Source organism: Schistocerca serialis, chromosome 2 (assembly GCF_023864345.2).
Source record: "Schistocerca serialis cubense isolate TAMUIC-IGC-003099 chromosome 2, iqSchSeri2.2, whole genome shotgun sequence".
Taxonomy (NCBI): Eukaryota; Metazoa; Arthropoda; class Insecta; order Orthoptera; family Acrididae; genus Schistocerca; species Schistocerca serialis.
Window position 1 is genome coordinate 692,278,184 of NC_064639.1, and position 19,291 is coordinate 692,297,474.

The following is a 19,291-nucleotide window of genomic DNA, read 5'->3' on the forward strand; positions in this document are numbered from 1 at the left end:
CAGTGAAAAATAAAACTTTATATTATTTACAATACAGTTGACTTAACAAAATGGGATACTATATTACAGAATTCATTCTACATGGACACTGCTAGCCTAAAGTCCAGATCTGTTCAACATTTTTCATAGCATCTTCGGGACTCTGTTTATAAAACATGAAATATCCCTGTATCTGGGCAGGGCTCACTGGTTTCTTGGTCTTCATCACTGCATCTGCAAACTGTGCAGCTCTTTCACCAACAGCCTGATCAGAATAGAATCTCCTAAACATTTGTTCAACCTGCTGATAACTGCAGTATCCAATGTATTCTTTAAGGTCCACACGCCCAGGTCGAATTAGTGCAGGATCTAACCTGTGAAGAAGCAGGGTTGAATCCTGGTTGTAAGAAGGTACACAAAAATCAGTTGAATATTTACACATGCTCAAATATTGACAAGAGTTTGCTATTTTGTAACTGATCATAACAGAACAAAAAAGGCCGTGACAGCATGCCTTACCTTTCCAGATAATTTGTCGTCATGAAAAGAATGCGAGCTTCTGTTGAAGCAACCCCATCCAAGCAATTAAGAAGTCCACTAAATGTTACACGATTTAGGCCTTCAAATGCTGTTTTTACTGCAAAGATACCAGGAAAGAAACATCTATTATTCTTTTAAAATTATGATCCTTCAGTAGTGTACAATGTAGCCTTTTAATTTTTATTTGTTTCATTGATAAAGTGTGTGTGTGAAACTAAGTACAGCTGGACTTAGCAAATGCAAACATGGTTGTTAATTTACCAGTGGTTAAAGTTGTCTGAGCAGTACCGTTTATAGCAAGCAAAGAAACCATACTTTGGTGTGTTAGATTTGAAAAAAGTATTCACTAACTTAATAGCATGATTGTAGTATGCTAAAAACAGGCATAACTTGTTTCCTGCTATTTTATAGAAGTTTCATGCTCTTTTGTATACATTATGATTGAATGCTCACTGGCTGAGCAGGATCAACATATTAAAAATACTGGACTCATTACACCATGTGGTATCAGAATAGCCACTCTACACACTGCTTTCACCTAGTGACAGGTGAGCTGATGACTGATGAATGGCCCTTGTGGCCAAACAAGCATTCAAGCTCCAGTTGTTTCCAGCAGAACTGGCCTCTTCTGTAACAATGTCTGTGCAGCCTTGGAATGGCTTTACAAGTTTGGTGTACAAGTAAAGCAGTATTTAATGAATGTGTGTGTGCCTCAAATTAACATGCAGAGGGAGATACCCAGGATAATTAATTTTAGACTCAGTAGACTGCAATGAACAGGCTATGTTTCCAAGATATTTTTTTAATTTTTTTTATGAATGCCATGATTTTAACGTATACACTGGACCTGAAAGTAGTATAACTGCTTGTTCTATCATTTTCCCTAATCATGTTTTCAGAATCTGTATCCCCAGTGAGTTCAATGTATTTTAAGTTGAACTCTATGTGATTATGAGAGTTATAGATCAGTTGAAATATGACCAGGTGTTAAAATTCCTCATCAGCTGTGATTTAAGTTACATTCTTACTTTCTGACATGAACAAATGAGGAATCACCATAGTCATCAAAAACTGCAATATGTTTCAGACCAGTAATGTTATTAAATTTTGCTCAGACGAGCATCTGGAAGCATATGCAGTAGAAGTAGAATTTCATACTAAATCTTTATAAGATGTCTACATACATGCTCCACCAGTCACTGTACGGAGTGTAGCAGAAGGTACCCTGTTCCCCTACTAATTATTTTCTTTCTTGTTCCACCCACAAAAAAAGCAAGGGAAAAATGACTATCTGTATGCCTCCGTATGTGAGGCCCCTCCTTTCTTTCATCTTCGTGGTCCTTATGTGGAATGTATGTTGGCAACAGTAGAAAAGTTCTGCAGTCAGCTTCAAATGCCAGTGGCTTGCAATGGCTTACATAGGTTGTAATAACACTGGATTTTGTTTAATGTAAAACAGTTATCTGTAATATGCTTTTGTCCAATGGAAGACGATATTATCGAGTCACATCACCACAGTGGCATCTGGTGGGCTTACGTAACAGAATGTTTACCCTGATTCTCAGTCGGTTGTCAGCTATGTGGGCACTCTTAGTCAGTGCATTAGTATCATGCTAGCACATAGTATTTCTTTTCTGTTTGACATGCTGATTTCCAGGGAATTTCGTAACACTGACACACATATATATGTGATGTAGTGCCATTTACAGTACAGATGAAAGAGATGATCAAATGTTATAAGGCACAAGGTATGTTGTTGTTCCACATATTGTGGTAACTGGAAATACTTGTGTACAGTGCTATATCATGCTAGTTAACTGTTTTTTCCTGTCAACTTCGGTTCTACCTTACTGCAGATTCAACGGTGGCAACATAGTCTTGCGGAAACCAGTTATATGAACCTAACGGTTGGTTTACAGGCGGGAGAAGGGCCCAAACTACGAGGTCATTGTTCCCTTGTTCCTAATAAAACAATGCCACAAGTGCGAAAATAAAACGGACAAAACATAACACAAAACAGAAAGAAAAGCCACAAGAACAAAGGGAAGGCAACGAATACTAAAAGGGACAAAAGAGGACAAGAAAACAAGAGAGGCACTAGAAACAGAAGAGAGTAAAACATGAAAGCAGATTACAGTGGCTGGCCAACCACGAGAATATAAAGGGAAAGCACTAGGGTGGAGGACACAGAGGGACAAAGGACATGCATTAAAACCAACATAGAAAAACCCACTCTCACAGATAAAATGTGAAACTAAAGCTGCTGTGGAGGCTTTGTCGCCCAACACCGAAGGCAGGGTGCTGGAAAAGTTAAAAGTCTGCCACAGAACAGCTAAAAGTAGGGCAGTCTAAGTCCAGCAAGAGGTGGACGACTGTCATTTGGGAGCCACAGCGACACTGAGGTGGGTCCTCATGACAGAGTGGGTAACCACATGTTAGCCACGGCCAATGTGGAGCCGGCAGAGGACAACTGATTCCCTGCGAAAGGCCTGCATGCATAGAAGACTTCCACACATTCATAGTCTCCTTAATGACATGCAGTTTGTTGTGCATGCTGTTATGCCATTTTGTCTCCCAATGCCGGAAAACCCCGCGATGTAAGACAGAACGCAGGTCAGCTTCGGAGATGCCTGTTTGGCCAGCCTGTTGGGAAGTCCATTGCTGGGGATTCCGACGTGTCATGAGGTCCACACAAACACCACGGAACGGCGGGACTGTTCCAGGGCATAGATGGACTCCTGAATGGATGCTACAAGAGGGTGGTAAGGGTCGATAGCTTGTAGGATGCTCAACGAGTCAGTACACAGGAGAAGTGATTCGCCAGGGCAGGAGCGGATGTACTCAAAGAGCACGAGATACGGCTGCCAGCTCTACAATGAAAACACTGCAGCCACCTGGCAAGAATGCTGTTCAATATGTCCTCCATGAACATATGTGAAGCCTACATGACCATCAGTCATTGAGCCAAACTGCTTCAGAGCCCCAGAACATGTCAAAAATCGAGAGGAAGTGACAGCGGAGAGCGGCGGGGTTAACGGAGTCCTTAGGGCTATGCAAAAGATCCAGACGGAGCTGCGGCCGAGGCGTTTACCAAGGAGGCGCACATGAACGGACCGCAAGCAGAGGTGGTAGAGGGAAGGACTCCAGTTTGGAGAGAAGGGACCGCACGCGAACCGCAATCGTTAGCCCCGATCTGGGCCTCCGATGCGGGAGATGCAACTGCCGGGAAAAGGAGACCTAATTTGGATGCTCAGTGGAACTATGAATGTGTGCTGCGTAACTGGTGAGCAGTTGCACACGTCTGATCTGCAGTGGAGGGACACCAGCCTCCAGCAGTACGCTGGTCACTGGATTCGTCCTAAAAGCTCCTGTCACTAATCGAACCCCACAGTGGTGCACAGGGTCAAGTAAATGCAATGCTGAAGGCGCTGCTGAACCATAAACCACACTCTCATAGTCAATTCGGGATTAGACAAGGGCTCTGAAGAGCTGCAGCAGCGTACAGCGATCTGCACCCCAATTAGCGTTGCTCAGGCAACAGAGGGCATTGAGGTACTTCCAGCACTTCTGCTTAAGCGATGAAGATGAGGGAGCAAAGTCAATCGAGCATCAAAAACCAGTCCTAGGAATTGATATGTCTCCGCTAAAGTGAGTGGATCGTCATTAAAGTAAAGCGCAGGTTCCAGATGAACGGTACGACACCAACACAAGTGCATGACACACGACTCAGCGGCTGAAAACTGGAAGCCGTGGTCTAGAGTCCATGACTGCGCCTTGCAGATGGCTCCCTGGAGGCGCCGTTCAGCAACAACAGTACTGGAGCAGCACTACGAAATGCAGAAGTTGTCTGCATACAGAGAAGGTGAGACGGAGGGCCCAATAGATGCTGCTAGACCGTTAATGGCCACTAAAAATAGAGACACTCAATACAGAGCCCTGCGGGACTCCATTCTCCTGGATATGGATGGAACTATGGGAGTCACAAACTTGAAAATGGAAAGTACGGAGCGACAGGAAGTTTTGGATAAAAATCGAGAGTGGTCCCCGGAGACACCACTCACACAATGTGGCAAGGATATGATGCCGCCAAGTTGTGTTGTATGCTTTACGCAAGTAAAAAAAGACGGCAATCAGGTGTTGCCATCTGAAAAAGGCTGTTCTGATGGCAGACTCGATGGACACAAGATTATCAGTGGTAGAGCGACCCTGGCGGAAGCTGCCCTGACATGGAGCCAGCAAGGCACGTGACCCCAGGACCCAACCCAACCACCAACATACCATGCGTTCAAGCAGCTTACAAAGAATGTTGGTGAGGCTGATGGGCCAATAGCTATCCACATCAAGTGGGTTTTTACCGAGTTTGAGCACCGGAATGATGGTGCTCTCCCGCCATTGCGATGAGAAGACGTCATCCCAGCAGACGGTTGAAGATGACGAGAAGATGTCGCTTGTAGTCAGATGAGAGATGTTTATCATCTGGCTGTGGATGCAGTCAGGCCCAGGAGCTTTGTCGGGGCAATGTGCAAGGGCACTGAGGAGCTCCCACTCTGTAAATGGGGCATTATAGGATTCACTGTAGTGTGTAGTGAATGAGAGGATGTTCTCTTCCAGCCGCTGTTTGAGTGTGCGAAAGGCTGTGGGGTAATTCTCCGATGCAGAGGCTCGAGCAAGTTGCTCGGCAATCATGTTTGCGTCAGTACGTAACTCACCATTTATGATAACACGGGGGACAGCTCCGCCACACACCGTCAGGTGGCTTGCGGAGTATGGATGTAGATGTAGATGTAGACAGCTGTTGGGGCCTGGTACCCGAAAAGACGTTTGATCTTTGTCCAGACTTGGGAAGGTGACGTGTGGCACCCAATGGTGGAGACATATCTCTCCCAACACTCCTTCTTCTGTTGTTTGATAAGGTAGCGAACACAGGCACAGAGCCGTTCAAAGGCTATGAGGTGCTCCAGGGAAGGGTGCCACTGTAGAGCTCACCGACACTCCTTAATTGCTGCAGCGACTTCCGGCGACGACCACTGGCCACCTGCTCAACCATCACATTGATGTTACCATGGTGGGGGAGATTCAGCAGTGACAGCAGAGGTGAAAGTTCCCCAGTCTGCCTTGGTTCAAAGCCCATCTGGGCAGGCTTCCATGTGCCTGACGCTGGGGCAGTGACACAGGTCGTCATGTACTCTCCAGTGGATAGATGGGAGAAGTCCTGGGCTGCAAACTGATAAATCAATGGCCGAGTAACTACTATGAGCCACACTGAAATGTGTGGCGGCCTCAGTATTTAAGAGGCAGAGGTCGAATTGTGACAGTAAAGTTTCGACATCTCTGTCTCAGCCAATAAGCATGGTACCACCCCACATGGGGTTATGGGCATTAAAATCTCCCAGAAGCAGGAAAGGTTTAGGGAGTTCATCAAGCAGTGCAGCTAATACATTCAGAGGTACTAGCTGTGTCGTCCTTATTCTGACATCCACAGCTTCAAGAGGGGTTTGAAGGGGCACATGTTCACTACAGACCGAGTTTAGGACATAAACGCAAACTCCACCTGACACTCGATTATAGTTGCTACGGTTCCTGTAATATCCCTTATAGCCACGGCAATGCAGATAGCAGATGTAAAGCTAAACAGTTGCCATAGCTCAACCAGATGGTGGAAAAACTGCCGCAAATCCACTGGAGGATGACATCGTGAGACTGGGAAGGCATGGAACATTCAATGAGGCAGTTTACACCTCAGAGTCACCTGCTGCCACCGATTTATTGCCTGAGCATCTATATCCATATCTCTGAGGGTCTGGCGAGATCTAGGTCCTCAGCGGACACCAAAATTTCCATCCCATCCCCAGCCTCAGAGCTTTTAGGTAGCGATGGTGTGGGTACCACCGCAATTACTTGGTTTTCTTTTTGGATTTCTCTCACTGCTCCTTGGGTTTCCCTGGCTGGGAGGACTTCACTGGCTCAGTCTCTGGGACTGAGGATGAGTGTGAAGCCCTACGACCAGCTGCTTTTGGGCTCTTCAGCAATTGGAGGGTGTCATCTTTCCCACTAGAAGAAACCTGGGAAGGGAGTGATGCAAGGGACCCCTTCCTAGCAAGAGAAGCCAAAGAATACTTGCGCTTGTCTGGCTTAGAAGTGGGGATGGACGTCCCCAATGGTTGGGAGGGGGTGGGTGTGCAGGAGCAACAGGGAGGGAAATGCGCCCCCCTCCCCCCCCCCCATCAACGGGTGAACTGGGTTGGCAGAGCTGATGGTGCCAGAATTGTTGTAGCAGTGGCGTAAGACGATGTCATACGCCAAGGATGCAGGCGTTCAAATTTTCTCTTAGCCTCAGTGTAGGTCAGTCGGTCCAGGATCTTGTACTCCATGATTTTCCTTTCTTTCTGGAGAACCCTGCAGTCAGGTGAGCAAGACGAATGGTGCTCTCCGCAGTTTACACAGATGGGAGGCGGGGCACATGGAGTACTGGGATGAGATAAGCGTCCGCAATCTCAGCATGTGACGCTGGAAGTACACCGGGGAGACATATGGCCGAACTTCCAGCACTTAAAGCACCGCATCGGGGGAGGGATATAGGGCTTTACATCACACCGGTAGACTATCACCTTGACCTTCTCGGGCAATTTATCACCCTCAAAGGCCAAGATGAAGGCACCAGTGGCAACCTGATTATCCTTCAGACCCCGGTGGACATGCCAAATGAAATGTACACCTCATCGCACAAAATTGGTGCACAGCTCATTGCCAGACTGCAAAAGGTCTCTGTGAAATATGATACCCTGGACCATACTTAAGCTCTTATGGGGCGTGATGGTTACAGAAACATCCCCCAGCCTGTCACAATCGAGTAACTCCCGTGCCTGGGCAGAGGATGCTGTTTTGATCAAGGCTGACCCAGATCTGAATTTGGACAAGCCCTCCATCTCCCCGAACGTGTCCTCTAAATGCTCAACAAAAAAATGAGGCTTCATTGTCATGAAAGATTCCCCATCACTTCTTAAACATACAAGGTACCGGGGCGAATAAGATCCGTTGCCATCCTTAGCCTGATGTTTCTCCCATGGTGTGGCCAGGGAGGAGAACGATTTGGGGTTGTACTTCTGTGCGTTGAATTGAGCTCGTGATCACTTAGAGACTGCTGGTGTTTCATCACCAGCAAGAGATGATGGACTACACTTCATCACGTGTCATCCGCCCTGATGCCACCCACTCCGACCAGGGGTCCTCCCCACGGGCGCCACCCAGTCGCAGCAAAGGCCACCTGGCAGGAGTCCCAATGCCCCAGGGGGATGGGCATGTACCCCTTGACATACATGGCGAGTTAACGGTGCAGGCATCAGCAGAACGATCCCTATGTGGTCAGGGGGCTACAGCCAACAGGGTACATGGCAGCCCCACCACAACAGACTGGCTACCACACTGGATATCAGGCGCAAAGAAGTCCATGGTCATCGTCGACGCAGAAATCGACACTGCATAGCGCATGGTGGAAAACGCACCTAGGAAAGTGTTCTTGCCCAAGAGATGGAGAATGGGCAGGACTGCAATGACGAGAAAGGGGGCTAAAGATCTCAATGCACGATGGACACGATGCACCTTGTAAGGCGCCCTTCCCTAATTGGCTCACTCGTTGGGAAAATTTTGAAGAATGGAGGTCAAACCCTACAGGGGACCATCACATAAAGGCCGAAACGTGTGAAACTCCTTTGAGTCGCTCCCTATGACAGGCAGGAATACCTCGGGCCTATTCTAACCCCCTGACCCGCTTTACTAGTGATCTTGGTGTTTGAAAGTTTCCTCAGAATCCACACTATTGCAGATCACCCCAATGCTGATAGAATATCACGAATATTGTAATTTTTGTATATCGCCTAACACAGAAACTATTATTCCTAGAGAAAAAAATGAATATGACCTTTTTTTGTAAGAAATGTAACATAGTTTAATTTTGTACTGGCAAACATTTTAGCTTGAAGCTGCAGTTTGAGTTATTCAATAAAATCACAAAAAGGGACCTCTCCCCCCAATGCTCACTGTCCACTGGTCAGGATTATTAGTATGTTGTTCCTGACATTTCCTCTTACCAGTGTACAAAAATTTGCGACTAGATGAAGTTTTTCCCCTTATTTTCCTTCGTTGACTGTTCTAGTGTCTAGTGACACAACTGATGATGGAAACTGTTTCACTCTGCTTCTGAACATACAGAAATATGATGCTTGCATGAAGCTCACATTTGGCATAAGACAATCTTAGTGCTATTAAGTGCTTCTGACATTGTGCAATAACAACTGCACTATATTCAAGCCTTACACTTCTTCCTAGAGGGTGTCCCAGAGGGAACGGTCAGTATTCGGGGATACGACAGGTATGATCATTTGAAGCAAAAAAGTCTAGTGAACTTGGGCTCTAAAATGCTTACTTAAGAGCTATGAACACTACATCTTTGCTACTGTGAAACATCTCTTCTACTGAAAAAGTGCCCACAGCTCTCAAGGTACGCAGTTTAGAGTCCATGTTGGCTAGACTTTTTTGTGTGAATTATTGTTCCTTTGTATCGCTGAATATTTACCATTCCTCCTTTGACACCTGTATGCACATACTTTCTAGTCCAACTAGACATGCCATAAAAAGTACCATTCAACTCTCTTTTACCGACTTCCTTCAAACTTTAACAAAATTAACCGTGATCCATGGACCTTGCCATTGGTGGGGAGGTTTGCGTGCCTCAGTGATACCAATAGCCAAACCATAGGTGCAACAAAACCAAAGGGGTATCTATTGAGAGGCCAGACAAACATGCGGTTGCTGAAGAGGTGCAGCAGCCTCTTCAGTAGTTGTAGGGGCAACAGTCTGGATGATTCGACTGAACTGGCCTTGTAACATCAACCAAAACAACATCACTGCGCTGGTACTGCGAATGGCCAAAAGCAACGAAAAGCTACAGCCATAATTTTTCCCGAGGACATGGAGCTTCACTGTATGGTTAAATGAAGATGGCGTAAAATATTCCGGAGGTAAAATAGTCCCCCAATCAGATCTCCGGGTGGGGACCACTCAGGACGACATTGTTAGCAGCAGAAACAAAACTGGCATTCTACGGACTGGAGCATGGAATGTTAGATCCCTTAATTGGGCAGGTAGGTTAGAAAATATAAAAACAGAAATGGATAGGTTAAAGCTAGATATATAGGGAATTAGTGAAGTTTGGTGGAAGGAAGAGCAGGACTTCTGGTCAGGTGAATACAGGACTATAAACTCAAAATCTTAGATAGGGGTAATGCAAGAGTAGGTTTAATAATGAATAAAAATAGGAATGCAGATAAGCTCCTACAAACAGTATAGCACTCCGTCGTCATGCCATGAGTGGCCTACCCGGACCATCCGACCACTGTGTCATCCTCAGTGGAGGACGCAGATAGGAGGGGCTTGGGGTCAGCATAACGCTCTGCCGGCCATTATGATGGTATTCTTGACCGAAGCCGCTACTATTTGGTCGAGTAGCTCCTCAATTGGCATCACGAGGCTGAGTGCACCACAAAAATGGCAACTGCGCATGGCGGCCTGGATTGTCACCCATTCAAGTGCCGACCACGCCCGACAGCGCTTAACTTCGGTGATCTCACGGGAATCGGTGTATCCACTGCGGCAAGGCCATTGCCCACAAACAGTATAGTGAACGTATTATTATAGCCAAGATATACACTAAGGCCACACCTACCACAATAGCCCCAGTTTATATGCCAACTAGCTCTGCAAATGCTAAAGGGACTGAAGAAATGTTGACGAGATAAAAGAAACTATTCAGACAGTTAAGGGAGACGAAAATTTAATAGTCATGGGGGACTGGAATTCAGTAGTAGGAAAAGGAAGAGAAAGAAAATTAGTAGGTGAATATGGACTGGGAGTAAGGAATGCAAGAGGAAGCTGCCTCATAGAATTTTGCACAGAGCATAACTCACTTGTCACTAACACTTGGTTCCAGAATCATGAAAGAAGGTTGTATACGTGGAAGAGGCCTGGAGACACCGGAAAATAGATTATATATTTCAGATAGATTATATATTGGCAAGACAGAGATTTAGGAATCAGGTTTTAAATTGTAAGACATTTCCAGGGGCAGATGTGGACTCTGGTCACAATTTATTGGTCATGAACTGTAGATTAAAACTGAAGAAACTGCAAAAAGGTATGAATTTAAGGAGATGGGACCTGGATAAACTGAAAGAATGAGAAGTTGTAGAGAGTTTCAGAGAGAGCATTAGGGTACATTTGGCAAGAACAGTGGAAACGCATACAGTAGAAGAAGAGTGGGTAACTTTGAGATATGAAATAGTGAAGGCAGCAGAGGATCAAATAGGTAAAAAGATGAGAGCTGGTAGAAATCCTTGGGTAACGCAAGAGATACTGAATTTAACTGATGAAAGGAGAAATTATAAATGCAGGAAATGATTCAGGCGAAAAGAAATACGAACGTCTCAAAAACGAGATCAACAGGAAGTGCAAAATGGCTAAGCGGGAATGAATAGAGGGCAAATGTAAGGATGTACAGACATATATCACTAGGGGTGAGATAGATACTGCCTACAGGAAAATTAGAGATACCTTTGGAAAAAAGAGAACCACTTGTATCAATATCAAGAGCTGGTGGAAAACTAGTTCTAAGCAAAGAAGGAAAAGAGCAGAAAGGTGGAGTGGAAGGAGTATATAGAGGGTCTATACAAGGGCGATGTACTTGAGGGCAAATTATGGAAATGGAAGAGGACGTAGATGAAGATGAGATGGGAGATAAGATACTGCAAGAAGAATTCGACAGAGCACTGAAAGACCTAAGTCAAAACAAGGCCTCTGGAGCAGACAATGTTCTGTTAGAATTGTTGATAGCCTTGGGAGAGCCAGTCCTGACAAAACTCTTCCATCTGGTGAGAAGATGTGTGAGACAGGCGAAATACTCTCAGACTTCAAGAAGAATATAATAATTTCAATTCCAAAGAAAGCAGGCGCTGACAGGTGTGAAAATTACTGATCTATCAGTTTAGCAAGTTACAGCTGCAAATACTAACACAAATCCTTTATGGTAGAATGGAGAAACTGGTAGAAGCCGACCTTGGGGAAGATAAGTTTGGATTCTGTAGAAACGCAGGAACACATGAGGCAATACTGACCATACGACTTGTCTTCTAAGACAAGTTAAGGAAAGACAAACCTCTGTTTATAGCATTTGTAGACTTAGAGAAAGCTTTTGACAATGTTGACTGGAATATTCTCTTTCAAAGTCTGAAGGTGGCAGGGATAAAATACAGGGAGCGAAAGGCTATTTACAATTTGTACAGAAACCAGATGTCAGTTATAAGATTCCAGGGGCACGAAAGAGAAGCAGTGGTTGCGAAAGGAGTGAGTGAGGCCTGTAGCCTATCCCTGATGTTATTCATTCTGGATACTGAACTAGCAGTAACGGAAACCAAAGAAAAATTTGGAATGAGAATTAAAATCCAGGTAGAAGAAATAAAAGCATTGAGGTTTGCCGATGACACTGTAATTCTATTAGAGACAGCAAAGAACTTAGGAACAGTTGAACATAATGGACGGTAACTTGAAGGGAGGATATAAGATTAACATGAACAAAAGCAAAACGAGAACAATGGAATGTAGTTGAATTAAATCTGGTGATGCTGAGGGAGTTAGATAGGAAATGAGAAAGTAGTAGATGAGTTTTGCTGTTTGTGCAGCAAAATAACCGATGATGGTCGAAGTAGGGAAAATATAAAATGTAGACTGGCAATGGCAAGGAAAGTGTTTCCGAAGAAGAGAAATTTGTTAATATCCAGTATAGATTAAAGTGTCAGGAAGTCTTTTCTGAAAGTATTTGTATTGAGTGTAGCCATGTATGGAGGTGAAATGTGGACGATAAACAATTTAGACAAGAAGAGAATAGAAGCTTTTGAAATGTGGTGCTACAGAAGAATGCTGAAAAATAGATTGGTAGATCACATAACTAATGAGGAGGTACTGAACAGAATTGGGGAGAAGAGGAATTTGTGGCACACCTGGACTAGAAGAAGGAATCAGCTGTTAGGACACATTCTGAGGCATCAAGGGATAACCAATTTAGTATTGGAGGGAACAGTGGAGGGTAAAAATTGTAGAGGGTGGCCAAGAGATGAATACACTAAACAGATTCAGAGGGAATAGGTTGCACTAATTACTCGGAGAGGAGGTGGTTTGCACAGGATAGAGTAGCACTGAGAGCTGCATCAAACCAGTCTTTAGACTGAAGACCACAACAAAAAAAACTACATAGGTGGCTTCTGAACCATACGATTACTAGTAACATTATCAAAAATCACAATATGGATTCCTATAATGTTGATAATTTTGTGTTTATTTGAACCTTTCATGGCAGCTTTCCCGAAGAAAAATTTTCTTGGCATTCAATGGAGTGTAATTTCAAATGAAATTCTCAAGCTTTCCACAGATGTGCCTGCCACCATCCTCAGAAGTAAATCTACCCACTGCCATGTTGGCAGGACAAGAGCACCAGTAAACTTCTACAAGAGGGCCAAAGTGGTGTGTGCATGGGAAGGCACATTGGGCCAAGGAACTGAGCACGAAGCACAAATTGTTTGCAACACATATACAAAGAACATTACTGACACTTCAAAGTCAGTCAGTCAGTCTCTCTCTCTCTCTCTCTCTCTCTCTCTCTCTCTCTCTCTCTCTCTCTCTCTCTCTCTCTCTGGAGTAAATCACTTCTTAATTGCACACCACTTGAATAAAAAAGAAACTATATTTTGGTCTTGAAATATTTCATTATGATATGATGAGTTTCATCAGGATCAGTTAACTTAGTGGGCAGTGTATGAGCAATTTGCTACTCACACTTTTAGGTATTGTACCATAAGGCCTGTGTTATGTGGATCTTACGCTGAAGGTGACCATCACTAATTGAACACATTTGGTAAATATATGAATTTTTAATGTAAGTCTTGTTTCTTTTGTGCTGGACTTTGTAATAAACTAGTTAATGTCAGGTTGTAGCAGACTATCCTACTATGTTGGTTATCCAAAATTTATTGTATGAGAACTTGTCTAGTGCAAAAGGGTTAAAGCTGTATTATTACAACAACAGACAACACAATTGGTTAAATACTGAATTATACAGGTGATAAAGGATGAACACAAAAGTTATGTCACAAAATAACTCACCTTGTGAAGATTCTTCACGGCTGATAAATGCTGCATCCACATCCTCCAGTAATATTATACTCTGTTGAGGAGCAAGGCTCAATAAATGGTTGAGTCGGTCATCAGTGAGTCCTCTATCACTTAGGTTAAGTACACAGATGCTGTGCTCCAACTCACCAGCAAGTGCTGTAATGAATGAGGATTTCCCACAGCCGGGTGGGCCATAAAGAAGGTATCCTCTACGGTAAGGAATTCCTAAAAAATAAAACTTACTGTTTATATAGCAGGTGGATCTCTCTCCTCTTTCCTTTTAAAACTTTCCAACCTATCCATCTCTCCATCCCCAACAGAAGAACTATTAGTTCCTAAAATAGGTAGTGTGTCACTTTTACTGTTGTATGTATCGATTGGCAGTACTACACATTCTGTCACCTGAAAGTTATAACTTGGTAGTAGTTTTGTTTCATAATGTATTTATTTATAAAACTAGAAAGTTTGAAAATCCTAGAATGTAGGAAAACCGGAAGTAGTAATTTACTTAAAGGGAACTTTAACAAAAGCAAAGCACCTACTTGAGCACTGCCACAAGTGGAACAGCTGAAGCAGTTGAGATGAATCACCAAACTTCAGGAACTCATAGTTCCTCTCAGATATAGCTACTTTTTTCTTAAACCAATTATAGTTTTCTCTTCTTTTGCTAAAGAAACTCAATGTTTTCCCCAATTTGTGCCTGCTCTGTTTTCATTGCCCCATTTGTGGCCAATGCAAGTAACTGGTACCCTCACTTATATGTACTTAATAATAATTGTTTTGGTATTGTGGTATCGGTCTACCAGTAAGTTGCTGACATCAGCCTTCAACAATAATAAGAAACGTGTGAGTACACCTGCATAGATAGGTGTGTAAGGAAGACTTTCTATTGTCACTCCATGTCAGTTGCTTTACAATGTGATATTTCAAAAAATTGTGTCAGCATATATTTTCATGAGTACTGTGTGTATATGGGTCAATACTGGATCAGTATACTTGGAGACCCTCCAGGTTGTGTAACCTAATGCAACTATATCCTAAATTGACAAATGTATCCACTTTCTCTCATAACACACACTGCTACAATAGGTGCTGAATGGTAATCTGCAAGTGCTTTTGTTCTGAATGTAGTAATAATAAAACAATGGCACCAACTGAATTCTCATATGATGTACATTTCATCAACCAATGGCATATATTTATAGACTGTTTTCCACAGAAAAGAAAAAGGCACAAAGTGAATATATGTAAAGATGGGAGAGAATGTAAGGTGTGCTGAGCATCACAGAGGAAGATCTACTGGTAGACTCCATCAAAATGAGTGTTGCAGTTCCAATCACAACTTGTGCTCAGTCTTCTCTAGTACTTGTCTAAAATTAACGACTTTATACTTTGTGTTTATAATATAATTTTAGTTCCCGGCATGTATCTCAGGATAATTAATAACTGAGTATGGCAATGTCACTCATAGATTCCTCATATGTATAATTTTTGTCAGTGTATTCTGCATCGGTGAATTCACACTATCAATTTTCAGTTGTTTCTTGTCAAATGGCTGCACTATCACTAAAAGGATAGTTTCTTGCTTGGTACTTGCAACTACCCCTGGCTATCAATACCTGGAGTTACAGCAATTATTATGCACATGATTGAGATAAGTGTTATCGCCACGGTGTTCACTGAAGAATACCACATCACGGTTTTGTTGAAATGGGAAGCTAATATTCATTTTTCGGAGCTCTCTCTCTCTTTTTCCCTGCAAAGTGTTTACAGATCTTTCCAACACTAGTTTGAGTTTCAAAAATATTCTGTACATTTAGTTTCAGCTCATAGGTAACACAGAACTCTGTGTGAATGTTTTACCGATTGCTACGGAGATTAAACAGATGCCGCCAACTGAAACAATCATTCGAAAAATATGGGCAAAGATTACGTGATGTATGGAATGTTGGATACACTGTTAAGACTAACATTTAAATAGTACAACCATCTGATACAAAACAACTGAAAAGCTTGATATTGCGAATTCACCGGCGAGAAACACTGACAAAAACTATACGTATGAAGAATCTTTGAGTGACATTGTCACATTCAGTTATTAATTATCCTGAAATAAATGCCAGGAACTAAAATTATACTGTAAACACAAAGCATAAGTTTGTTAATTTTAGTGAAGCTTGCACTTACAATGCAGAGCAGTCCAATTTTAAAAAAGAACTGTGTGTTGAAAGGATGCTTTCACTCAAAGGGGGGAAAATAGAGGCAACCACTTTAATTCGTGCCTGCACCCACACATTCACACACAACAGACCCCGTAATCAGTATGGATAGTCTATTGTTACCTATGCTATATGTATGTTTTCAGGAATCAACTGGGAATTATGGAGCAAGTATGAAAAGATCAATGCTTTACACAGACACTCTTATGGTACACAATGAACAGGTTGTAGTTATTCCACACATCTATTTTTTGTATGAGGTAGGGCCACCTGAAGGCAGAGGATCAATTCCATGCCAAGTGGTCTAGAAGTTCTTGCTTGGCCATCATGGATTTTGATGAACATTCACTCGCATTCCCAATAGACATTGGTACAGCTTCACGACCACAAATTGAATACTTCCAGAGATATAGTAATTTGTTTGACCCCATAGCGCAACATGTGAATTTTCGGCAACTTTGAGACAGAATATCTCCGGTAATATTTTCTTGAAAGAAACAAAACTGACCATCTGGTACAATGTTTTAGGCTCTCTTAAGCAAAACAATGACAAAAAAGATTTTCTGGGCCATTTTCTTATAGGTAATAAGAAATAACGTCATCCTAAAAAAATAACCTTTTTTATATCTCTAGAAGTAAATCACAGGATAAGCCTGGAACTTGGCACCTAAGGTCTTAGAATATAAATTTTCGTTCTCCTACTGCTTTCAAATAGTTTAGAAATTGAGGGTAAAGCTGGCAATTTTTCTGAAAATGTCAAAAATGGTTATTTTTGGCCGCATTAAAAAAAAGAGTTCTGCAAATTCTTTTCAATCATTTTCATTAGAAAGGACTTGTTCTAAACCACCTAAAAACTACATGTGGTTTTGCAATGCGAGCATATAAAGCTCTAAAAATGAGATGATGTAGGTGAATTGAAAATGCATCCATATTCCACTGGTACTCAAATCTGAGATCTTTTATTATGTTCTACAATTGTTAAGTACTCTCTGGGGAGGTAATATCAAAAGTTTTGATGACTAGGTGAGATAACCACCATCCCCACTGCCATAGGGGCCATGCCTGATAGCTATGGAAGAGCAGCCATTGGTGAGATTCTTAACCCCTAGTTCCCAAGCCTGATAAGTCTTTCAGTACATAGAATCCCAAGCTTAATGATGCAGTTCTGTATGCATCAGAAGCCGAGCTACAAGAGGTCTCTTTTAGTATCCTAAGCTTATGTTTACTTCAAGCTACAGGTTTCATTAATTTGCTGTAGAATGACATGAGGTAAACTATACTGGCAGCCAGATGACGTCACTGATGGGACCATCTAGGATTAAATTTTGATGAGACAGAACAAAAAAAAAAAAAAAAAAAAAAAAAAAAAAAAAAAAAAAAAAAATTACAATTTACAAATATAATTGCCTCAAATTATTGGGGGGGGGGGGGGGGGGGAGGTGAGGGGGACGGGATGGTGAGAGAGAGAGAGAGAGAGAGAGAGAGAGAGAGAGAGAGAGAGAGAGAGTGCAGTTTTTCTGACTCAAGCTCATTTCCTAGTCATCAGGACTTTTGATATTATCTTCCACAGAGAGTACTAAACAATTGTAGAACATAATAAAATATGTTAGATATGAGTACCAGCAAAATTTTTTAAGGGACTTATGCGCTCCCATTGCAAAATCTAATATATTCTTTAGGTGGTTTAGAACATATTTGTAGTGAAAACAGTTTAACACTTTCGAGACGAGCGACGTAGCTCCTACGTCGGTCCGACAGTACCCCAAAAAGACGATTGACGTAGCTATTACGTCGGCCGATTATCAGCGATGTTAACGACTCCCAGCGCATGACTTTCATATTCTGTAGGTTTAAAAGTACACTCTGGTTATCTTAGTACCAAGAAAAAATTATAGATGGCAGCATATGTCACTGTTGGAGGTGGTACAGGAGTATATTTTGAGTCATTTGCTTTGCCACGCTCACGCTCGACTTACAACAGGCGCGCGGCAGTTCGAAACTTTAGATTGTTGTCGGCTGATAGCTTTGCGCTTTATTTTCGTCATGGCCTTGCGAGATGAAGAAATAGAATTTTTATTGAACAATAGTCCTTCAGAATTATATGGAGAAATTGCAGATATTGACATTAGTGATGGTAAGCTATTTTTTGTCCGAATTTTCCGTAATTCTGCGGTTTGATTCCTGGTCGGAAAAAAGATAATTTTTACAAATTTTCTTATAGATGAAAACGATCGCTTGGACGGTGAACCGCTGTTAACATCGCTGTCACAACAAACACAACTGGTCATTGCAATTTGCCATATTCTTCTGGCCTGTGGAATTCAAGATGGGATTGACCAACATTCTTCAGTGTTTGATTGTTTCACGTACTTTTTCAATGAAGAACTGGGGACACTGATCAAACGAGAGACAAATCGCTATGCTAGAATGACAATAGAGACACTAAGTGCTACAGGAAAACTGAAGCCTCAGTCAGTGTGGCGTAAGTGGACAACAGTGAAACTCAGTGAACTGTATAAATTTTTTTGTATTATTTTGCATATGTGCCTAGTCAAGAGACCAAAACTATCTGACTACTGGTCAACAAATCCCGTGTTGCAATCCTCATTTGCGGCAAAGTGTCTGCCAAGAGATAGATTTTTGTCAATTCTACGAATGTTACATCTCCTAGATAACGCAACATATATTCCTAAAAACCGGGTAGGTCACGATCCTATTCATAAGGTAAGACCTATATTCGACAGATGCGTGACCCAAAGTGGAAAGGTTTACAAGCCAGACGAAAATATTACTATAGATGAAGGAATTTGCTCTTTTCGTGGTAGACTGAGTTTTAGAGTGTATATGAAAAATAAGCCTAATAAATATGGCGTAAAATATTTTATGCTATGTGAAAGTGAAAGTGGGTACGTTCTGAACTGTGAAATTTATTCTGGGAAACAGTCTAATGCCGATAACAGCATTTTACACATTGTAGACAGACTGTGTCATTCGTTTCATAATAAAGGTCACACATTACACATGGACCTATTTTACACCAGCCTTGATTTACTGGATTATTTGTGGGGGGAAAAGAACTAAGGCAGTTGGTACTGTGCAGAAAAATAGAAAAGGACTACCAAGGGATCTTGTTGGCCAGAAATTGAAAAAAAAAAATGAACTTTCGTTTCGAAGGCGAGATCACTTACTGTTTGTAAAATGGAAGGACAACAGAGAAGTTTTTCTTTTGACAATAAAGCATAAAATGACGGCAACAAATGTCTGTGTAAAAACTAAAACTGGAATGGTGAAAAAAATGAAGCCAGCCTGTGTTTTGGGCTAAAATAGTAAAAAAGCTG

The 19,291-nt window shown here is 42.3% G+C and overlaps 1 protein-coding gene across 1 annotated transcript in view; it reads right to left on the reverse strand.

Moving 5' to 3' along the window:
* Positions 1–19,291, reverse strand: part of LOC126457824 (mitochondrial chaperone BCS1) — a 39,709-nt gene continuing 20,418 nt past the window's right edge. Inside the window, exons 4-6 of the mRNA XM_050094452.1 lie at positions 13,726–13,959; positions 499–616; positions 1–353 (exon numbers count right to left, since the gene is read on the reverse strand). Coding sequence (XP_049950409.1) covers positions 92–353; positions 499–616; positions 13,726–13,959 — 614 coding nt within the window. The 3' untranslated portion in view covers positions 1–91. The remainder of the gene's footprint in view (positions 354–498; positions 617–13,725; positions 13,960–19,291) is intronic.